General features: G+C 42.0%; 1 protein-coding gene across 2 annotated transcripts; it reads left to right on the top strand.

Annotated features, from left to right (window-relative positions):
• Window positions 1-155: 155 nt before the first annotated feature.
• On the top strand, window positions 156-9292 carry LOC116585880 (immunity-related GTPase family M protein-like). Of its 2 annotated transcripts, none has more exons than XM_032335234.1 (2): window positions 156-472; window positions 7477-9292. In XM_032335234.1, exon 2 carries the CDS (start codon window positions 7489-7491, stop codon window positions 8689-8691), a length of 1203 nt encoding a protein of 400 aa, XP_032191125.1. In that variant the 5' UTR covers window positions 156-472; window positions 7477-7488; the 3' UTR covers window positions 8692-9292. The 2 variants fall into 2 exon arrangements, with proteins under 2 accessions (XP_032191125.1, XP_032191126.1); XM_032335235.1 differs by having other exon boundaries at window positions 157-371.
• Window positions 9293-9771: the final 479 nt, after the last annotated feature.

Genomic DNA, 9771 nt, shown 5'->3' with positions numbered 1-9771 from the left:
TGAAAGTGCTCAAATTACCCTGCACAAACCAGGGCAAACGCCAAAAAGCCCCCACCCTCCAGAAAGCTGAAGATGGAACCGGTTCAGGCCTGTTTTGAGAACTGGAGTGTTTTCCAGGAATAGAAACTGAAAGCAGCCACTCTGATTTCCCTCCCCCCAGAGCCGTGCTCCCAGCTTTACTCAGAAATTGCTCAGCTCTGAGGCTGAAAGGACTGGGCAGAAAACTGTGAGATTGCCTTCTCTTTCCTGGGTCCTCTCCCCACTGCCCCTTCTGTCTGGACTCTTTCTAAGACAATCTCAACCCAGCACAACTCCCTTCGTTCCTTCGGGAGCAAGCTGAGCCTGGAACCTGTTGTGGGGGAATCTCAGAGGTAGGCATCTCTCCCTGAGAGCTTGACCCATTCCCTGGGAGGGCTAACTTGCCAGCAGGACCATCTGCCTGATCACAGTCACCCTCTGCTTCCTGGAGCAGGTGAGTGAGAGGGGTGACAGGGGGTAAAACCCAATGTGGCTGATGACCCTGCAGGAGGAAAGACATGAAAGGCAGAGCCTGACACCAGAGCAGGGGAGCTTGGGGACTGGCTTATCCCTTTCAGTGAGTATTGACAACAGGGCCCCCCTCTGACATTCTTCAGAGGCAAAACTCAGAACCCTGTACTTTGCACCAAACCAATTCTACCTTCTAGTGTGGAGACAATGGGCCTTTCATCTCCATATTCATGGCAGTTGGGGGGGACGGGAGGATGTGGTCTTCTGATAGCCCCTACTTGCTTTCCAAAGGGCTGGGGCAGAGCTGGCTTCAACATTTCAGATGACAGATTTAGGAAGAAAAGTTAATTTATCTGTCAACTAAGGAGTGAAGGACATGCAATGATGCATTGTGCTTCATTCATCTAACAGAAATATGTCCCATACCTGCCAGGCACTAAGGGCACCAGAGAGTCTAAGGAATTATTTACTATAAGTGCCAAGACCTGTGTATGTGTATTTTTATGATACCAGGCATCTAACATGGGATGACACAATATTTTCTGGGACTTTCATCTCTTGAAGAGACAGAGGTTTTTTTGTTTTTGTTTTTGTTTTTCAATTGATCTAACACACAGGAAGTCAAGGTGAGATGGGAACATGTGAAGGTTGCGATGGGATTTAGACAAACCAAGAAAAGGATTCAAGAGGTCTTGAATCCTTTGTTTTAGTTCAGTTCCTATGTCCTAGCTAGCCTGGTTCCCATGAGACCCATCCAGCCTTCCCCATCCCATACTAGAGGCAAACTTATTGGCAACCAGAATACATAGCATGCTCAGGAGCAGAAGAAACCCCTTCATACTGACTTCAACCAAGTCAGTGAGCCTGGAACTCACCCAGGATATCATCTCCCTGGAGCCAGGATGGCTGGTAAGACCTTCGGAAACCTCTGTGTTCCCCCATAAACAAGAACTTGGGCTATTGTTAGGAAAGGTCAAGAGAGGTCTTAAAGAGGGCTTTGAGTTTAAGGGTAAGGGAAGGCTACTCTTAGGGATTCTCACTCCAGAGTGTTCCTCGAGCCTGACCCAGACCAGAGCTCCATCTTTCTGGCTTTTAGCCAGCTTTGTCCATGCACGTTCCCCCACCATGTCACTCAGTCCCTCACCGAGCTCAGGGCACCTGCACTCCTGTGGGAGGAGGCACCATCCTTGCTGACCTGTTGCACCTCAAATTTGTCACAGGGGCTCCTGGTGGAGGACCCTGAAGATTTGGGGGCACAAGGCAGATGAGATGGTAATTACATCATATTTCATGAGATTCCCTCCCTCTGAACTCCCAGCATCTCCTGATCATATCATTATGCATCCATCTCCCAAGGGTGGGGGGACAGTCAATTTCCCTGTAACAGTTTCTAAGATCTGATGACACATTGCAGGATTTTTTCCTCATACTTGCAAAGCAATGAGTTTTCCTTAATGTGTTGTGAGGATGGGAGCTGAGAGAGGACTGTGATTTTCATTCTCTCCCCAAATTAAGAAGCATGCATCTAGGGAGAGGTAAGTGGCAGTTGATAGCAATAAGTGGACCCACATCCCCAGGAGGAGCATCTCATCATCTAGCCATCCCTCAGCCCCTGGGCCTGGATATTCAACACTAACTAGAATCACCCTCCCCTCCTATCCAGATAGAAACATAAAATGACATTATTGGAGTAAATCTGGGATCCTCCATCATTGCTTTGTTATCTTCAAGCTTGTTTCTTCTTTTTATTTATTTAAATTCAATTTAGTTAATATGTAACATATAATTAGTTACAGGGGTAGAAATTAGTGATTCATCAGTTGCATATAAAATCCAGCGCTCATCCAAACAGGTGCCTTCCTTAATGCCCATCACACATTTAGCCCATGCCCCCACTCACCACCCTCCAGCAACCCTCAGTTTGTTCCCTATAGTTAAGAGTCTCTTATGATTTGCCTCCCTCTCTTTTTTTATTTTATTTTATTTAAATTCAATTAATTAACATATAGTGTATTATTAGTTTCAGAGGTAGAGTTCAGTGATTCATCAGTCTTACATAACACCCAGTGCTCATTTTATCAGGTGTCCTACTTAATGTCTTTCACCCAGTTACCCCATCCCTCCCCCTCCCCTTGAGCAACCCTCAGTTTGTTTCCTGGGGTTAAGAGTCTCATGATTTGTCTCCATTTCTGTTTTCATCTTGTTTTATTTTTCCTTCTCTCCCATTATGTTCTTCTGTTTTATTTCTTAAATTACACATATGAGTGAAATTATAATTGTCTTCCTCTGATTAACTTACTTTGCTTAGCATAATACCCTCTAATTCCATCCACATCATGGCAAATAGAAAGATTTCATTTTTGATGGCTGAGTAATACCCCATTGTATATATAGACACACCACATCTTCTTTTTCCATTCATCTGTCAATGGACATCTGGATTATTTCCACAGTTTGACTATTGTAGACATTGCTGCTATAAACATTGGGGTACATATGTCCCTTCAAATCACTGTTTGTATCCTTTGGGTAAATACCTAGTAGTGCAATTGCTGGGTCATAGGGTAGTTCTATTTTTAACTTTTTGAGGAAGCTCCATACTGTTTTCCAGACTGTCAAGCTTATTTCTTATCTGTGAGATGTTCACAGATCACATTTGGGAAATACCTTCATCTGTAGCTAGGGATAATATCACTTACCTAATAGAGCTTGGAGAAGATTAATCAAGAAATGCCATGCAAAAGACCCAGCTCAGACAGACTCACAGAAACAGGACATTCCTACACTCTGGTAAGAGTTGGAGGGAGTAAGAAGAATCACAGGAAAGTCTTCTTCAGAACCATCAGTGAAGATGCAAGTGGGGTAGTTTTGGTGGAGGAGGAAAGCAAGAAACTACACCACAGGACCTGTAGGCCAATGAGAAATTTCTCCTACAGATGGGCTTTGGGCCTTCTGATTCAGTGTGAGGACTAGCCTCCCAGCAGCATCAGGAGACCCCATAGATGGGTCTGGAAGGGAAGCCCTCATGGAATAGAAGGCCTCATGGGGCTCATAGGGAAACTCTTCAGCAAAGAGGCAGCGTTGAATTATAATATGTTTTAAAAATTGCATTTGTGCAGATAAAAACAGTAGTTTTTTTAATTCAAGTTAGTTGGCATACAGTGTAATATTAGTTTCAGGTGTACATTGTAATGATTCAGTACTTCCATGTATCAGTCAGTATTCATCACAAGTGCACTTCCCAATACCTATCCTCTGTTTTCCCCATCCTCCTACCTACCTCCCCACTGCTAACCATCAGTTTGTTCCTCATACTTAAGAGTCTGTGTCTTCTTTTGCCTCTCTCTTTTTGCTTCACTTTTCTTGTTTTGTTTCTTAAATTCCACACGTGTGAAATCATATGGTATTTGTCTTTCTCTGACTTATTTTGCTTAGCATAATACTCTCTAGCTCAAACCATGTCATTGCAAATGAAAATACTTCATTTTTGTGGCTGAGTAATATTCTATTGTATTCATACACCACATCTTCTTTATCCATTCATCAGTGCATGGACACGTGGACTCTTTCTATAGTTTGGCTATGATTGATAATGCTGCTATATACTTCAGGGTGCATGTACCCCTTTGAATTAGTTTTTTTGTATTCTAAGTAGATACCTAGTAGTACAGTTGCTGGGTCATAGATTAGCTGTATTTTTAACTTTTGAGGAACCTCCATACTGTTTTCCAGAGTGTCTGTACCTATTTGCATTCCCACCAACAATGCAAGAGGTTTCCGCTTTCTCCACATGCTCACCAATGTCTGTTGTTTCTTGCGTTGTTGATTTGAGCCATTCTGACAGGTATAAGATAATATCTCATTATAGTTTCAATTTGCAATTCCCTAATGATAAGTGATGATGAGCATCATTTCATATGTCTCTTGGCCATTTGGATGTCTTCTTTGGAAAAAGGCCTATCTGTGTCTTCTGACCATTTTTCAATTGGATTATCTGGTGTTTGAGTGTTGAGTTGTATAAGTTTTTTTATATATTTTGGATACTAGCCCTTTATCAATATGTCTTTACAAATATTTTCTCCCATTCTGTGTGTTACCTTTAGTTTTGTTGTTTCCTTCATTCTGCAAAAATGTATTATTTTCATGTTGTCCCTATAGTTTATTTGCTTTCGTTTCCCTTCCTTTCTGGATTAATATCGAGAAAGAAGTTGTGATGTCAAAGAAGTTACTGCCTATGCTTTCTTCTTGGATGTTTATGGTTTTAGGTCTCACATTTGGATAATTAAGGATAATTGAATTTATTTCTGTATATGCTGTAAGAAATTTTTTTCTGCATGTTGCTGTCCAGTTTTCCCAACACCATTTGTTGGAGACTGTCTTTTTTCCATTGGATATTCTTTCCTGTTTCTTGAAGTTTCATTGACCATATAATTCTGAGTTTAGTTCTGGATGCTTTCTTCAGTTCCATTGATCTATGTGTCTATTTTTGCACCAGTACCATACAGGTGTTTTTTGTTTTGTTTTGCTTTGTTTTTATTACACTTACATTTTAATGAAAGATGTTTATTTAAAAAGTGGTTTTAGGGCACCTGGGTGGCTCAGTGGGTTAAAGCCCCTGCCTTCGGCTCAGGTCATGATCTCAGGGTTTGGGGATTGAGCCCCTCATCGGGCTCTCTGCTCAGCAGGGAGCCTGCTTCTCCCACTCTCTCTCTGACTGCCTCTCTGCTTACTTGTGATCTCTGCCTGTCAAGTAAATGAATAAAATCTTTTTAAAAAATGGTTTTATACACATACTCATAAAAACACATAAATATATGAGATAAGTGCCATTCTGTTTTGATCACTACAGCTTTGTAATCTAACTTGAAGTCTGGAATCATGATACCCCCAGCTTTGTTTTCTTTTTCTCAAGTTTTCTTTCACTATTTGCGGTCTTTTGTGGCTTCATACAAATTTTAGGATTGTTTGTTCTAGCTATATGAAAAATGCTGTTAGTATGAAACTGTTAGTAGGTTTTTTAGGGGAAATTACCACAGCAAAGACTCATAACCTGTGGGACTATGAAAGCACTTTGTGTGTAGCCCCCAGGAGGAGAATCCCCTAGGTAATCCCAACCAATTCTCTTTCCCAATCCTGCCTTATAAAATGCTTGCAGATTTTACCTCAGGGCACAATTTACAAGAGAATGTTCACAAGAGAACTTAAATACCTAAAATACTAATCACAACAGTGACAAGATAAACAGTCATGTACAAACCTAAGTATTGACTTAAAAATCAGTAGGTTATTATTTGGAAAGTCTGTATAACTTAGATGTTGAAGTGGATGAGGGACAGAGATTCCCCAGGTATGCAATTAGCAGTAAACAACATGGAAAATGTCTTAAGAGGAAAGAAGATGTACTTTTCACTGTTATCAAAAAAATTAAATTATTCTGGACTCTGAAGACATATGCAGTGAAGATGTGTGGGTCCTCAGGATTGAAGGATATTCGGTATTGTCATAAGCTTACTTGTGCCCTGCAGACCTCCCCAGGGGGACATCCTGCTCACCCAGTTGGGGTGGAGGAGAACTTAAGTGCACCTTACACAGAGACCCTCATGACACTCTTCTGCTCAAGTCCATTCATATCTGTGAGCTGCTTAGGAGCTGTCCACTGGCACTAGAGCTACAGAGCATTCCTCAGCAGTCTCCTCTGAGTCCCTAACAGGTGCACATCTCCTGATTCAGGGATATAATTGATACATTCTGCAATTCGCGGCCCTTTAAAGTTTTCATTAGCTTTTAATATATTCACAAAGTTGTAATGCCATCATAATCAAATTTAGAACATTTTCATTATCCAAAAGATATCCCATACCTCTTGACTACCACCCCTCTTTTCCCTCCTACCATTTGCCCTTCAGAAGAAGGAAATACCCCCATGTATTTTCTGTGCCTAAGGATTTGCCTTTTCTGGACATTTCATGTGAATAGAATCATAGAATACATGGTCCGAGGGGCTGTCTGCTTTCACTGAGAGTAATGTTTTGAGGTTCATCTATGTTGTGGGTGGTATCAGTACTTCATTTATTTTTCATGCTCAGTCCTGATCTCTGGTGTGGATAGACGACTTTTGTTTATCTGTTGAACGGTGCATGGGCAACTGTGTTAATTCTACCTGAGGGCTACTACAGATAATACTGCTATGAACATTTGCACACAGGTTTTACATAGATGTATGTCATCACCACCCACAGGTATATACCTGGCAATGTAATTGCTGGGCCATTTGGTGACTCTGTTTAAATTATTTTATCAGTTTTATGGAAATGTTACAGACAAACACCACTATATAAGTTTCAGGCATACATCATGATGATCTGATTTACATATATTGTGAAATGATTACCACAGTAGGTTCAGCTAACATCCATCATCTCATAAAAATACAATAAAAAGGAAAGAAAGAGAAAACATTCTGCATTCAGATGTATTCCCTTAACTTTTCTATAAATCGTATCATGGTGATATGTATAGTCACCGTGTTGTACATTACATCCCTAGTACTTACTTATCTTACAACTGAAATCTTGTACCTTTTGGACACTTCCTCCACTCTCCCCCACTTTTCACCCACTTCCTCCACCTCTCCCCTATTCTGCTCCCTTTTTCTATGAATTTACTTTCTTTTATTTTTAGATTCCACACGTTAGTTAGATCATGTAGTATTTGTCTGATTTATTTTATTTAGCATGAAGCTTTCAAAGTCCATCCATATGGCCACAAATGGGGGGATTTCCTTGTTTTCTGTAACTGAATAATATGTTTAGATTTTTGAGACACTATCAAACATTTTTGCAGGGGCTTGTTGTTTCTCATCCAAAAGGCCTACAGTGAGTTAGATGTGGATCTGACACCCTCAGTCTGGAATATCAAATGTGATGACTCCTCTGCCACCCTGTGTGCCTGGTCTTCCCAACCCCCCTGCTTTTCCTATTTCTGCAGGTTACTCCACTGATGAGCAACATCATGCAGCCCTCCCCGTCCCTTCACACCCCATCACCTACATCCTTTACCTCTGCTGGGCCACACCATGAAGATTGGAGCATCTTATCTATGTCGGATGTCAGGAACACAGAAAAAGCTTCCGAAGAATGGAAGTTGCCAGAAATAGTCTCTGCGGTCAAGGAGACCATGAAGACAGCATCCAGTGCCTCAGTGAGAATTGCAGTGACTGGGGACTCTGGCAATGGCATGTCCTCCTTCATCAATGCACTGCGGGGAATTGGGCAGGAGGAGGAGGACTCAGCTCCCACAGGTGTGGTGAGAACCACCCAGAAACCCACTCTCTACCATTTCTCTGACATGCCCAGTGTGGAGCTATGGGACCTACCTGGCACAGGAGCTGCCACCCAAAGCCTGGAGACCTATCTGGAGGAAATCCAGTTTAGCAAGTATGATCTCTTCATCATCATTGCATCTGAACAGTTCAGCATGAATCTCGTGAAGCTTGCCAAAATCATCCAGGGACAGGGAAAGAGGTTCTACGTTGTCTGGACCAAGCTGGACAGAGACCTCAATACACGTGTAGTCTCAAAGGAACAACTCCTGCAGGATATCCAGGAGAATATCCGGGTAGCTCTCCAGAATGAGGGAATGTATGAACCCATCATATTTCTGGTCTCCAACTTTGATCCCTCCTTGCATGGCTTCCCAGAGCTTAGGAAGAGGTTGTGCAAAGAAGTGTCTGACATCAGGTATCATAAGCCCCGACAGAACCTGTCTGACACCTATGGGAAGATGATTAATGACAAAGCAATCACTTTTTGGAGGCAAACACGCTCAGAGTCTTTCCAGGAGAGCCTCGGCATCCAGAATGCAGATTACCTTGAGAAGTTTTTGAATGTCTGCCACTCATTCTTTGGTTTGGATGATGAGTCTCTCCAGGAGGTGGCCCAGAGTATGGGAAAACCTATGGAGGAGTATAAGGCCATTATGAAGTCTCAGGATCTACACACTGTCCTCAGCAGGGACTGGATATTATCATGGACAAATTGTAATACAGACACTTGCTTATATTCGGTTCTGAACAGAATCCCATTTGTAGGTAACACCGGTTTCTACTACCTTAGAGGGTGGAATCAGTGGCGCCTCCTTGACAATGTCGCCAAGGACACCAACACCATCTTGAAGAAAGTTTTGAGAGATACTGCCATCTGAAGGGTAAGGTCTCAGCAGGCTCCTTCTTGGGGAAAGTCAGGATATCTGGGGTCCTCTCCTCACACTGTATCCTTTAGAATTCTCAATCAGTTCAGTATTTCCACTTTTGTTAGTTCTAAGTTCCTTGAGGTAGATGAGCTGACTAGAACATTTTGAACCCACATCTCAGCAAATCTCCAAATATGTCCTACTTCTCATTTATTAAATGAGCTGGGATCCAAAGATGTAAGAAAAGATTGCACAGTGTGACATACAGTCTCATTCTGACATCCCTTTATCACTTAACATTGGCATCATTTTTCCAAGGCCTCTTGATTTTCTCCTGTTCCTTCAGTTCTCACTTCTCAGTACATGGACTCAAAGAGACACATCTGGAGTCAGAGAATAGAACATCCTTTGGGATGTTCCCTTTGGAGAAGTATAATTGGAGAATGTGTGTTTAGTTGTTCTCCGAAAAGTATTGTGTAGTGGTACCAGGATCCAAGGCCAGTCTTGTGTCCTGTAAAGCTCTGTCCTTATATCTATCCTCAGCAATTGCCCAAATCATTTATATCCAAAAAAGGATACAGGGGGTGGACTCAAAGGCCATTTTACTGGGATTGAGAAATTGTTGAATGGAAAAGGCAAACCTGACTATTTTAAGTACCAAACACCAAGAGGTTCCATGCTGTTCATATGCACACGCTTATGGTGGGCCTGTCATGGGAAGTAGTGCCTGTTAGATTATGTTTGCTATGCAGAAATTTTTGCTCACATAAAGTACCTGCTGAGGCACCTGGATGGCTCAGTGGGTTGGGCCTCTGTCTTTGGCTCAAGTCATGATCTCAGGGTCCTGGGATTGAGCCCCACATCGGGCTCTCTGCTCAGCGGGGGGCCTGCTTCTTCCTCTCCCTCTGCGTGCCTCTCTCCCTAATCATGATCTCTGTCAAATAAATAAATAAAATCTTTTAAAAAATAATTAAAAATAAAAATAAAGTACCTGCTATGTTTTGTTCTTCTCCAAAGTTATTTCCCATGTTGGTCAAAGGCAACTAAATTTGAGCATCAGCATTAAGGAAATCAACCCACTGTCTATGATCT

The sequence above is a fragment of the Mustela erminea genome, chromosome 3 (genome assembly GCF_009829155.1).
Source record: "Mustela erminea isolate mMusErm1 chromosome 3, mMusErm1.Pri, whole genome shotgun sequence".
In the NCBI taxonomy this organism is placed as follows: Eukaryota; Metazoa; Chordata; class Mammalia; order Carnivora; family Mustelidae; genus Mustela; species Mustela erminea.
Note: the sequence above shows the minus strand (reverse complement) of the source record. Positions and strands in the feature narration are given on the sequence as shown.

Coding starts and splice junctions, on each gene's coding strand:
- LOC116585880 (XM_032335234.1), top strand. CDS start 7,489: ATGAGCAACATCATGCAGCCCTCCCCGTCCCTTCACACCCCATCACCT.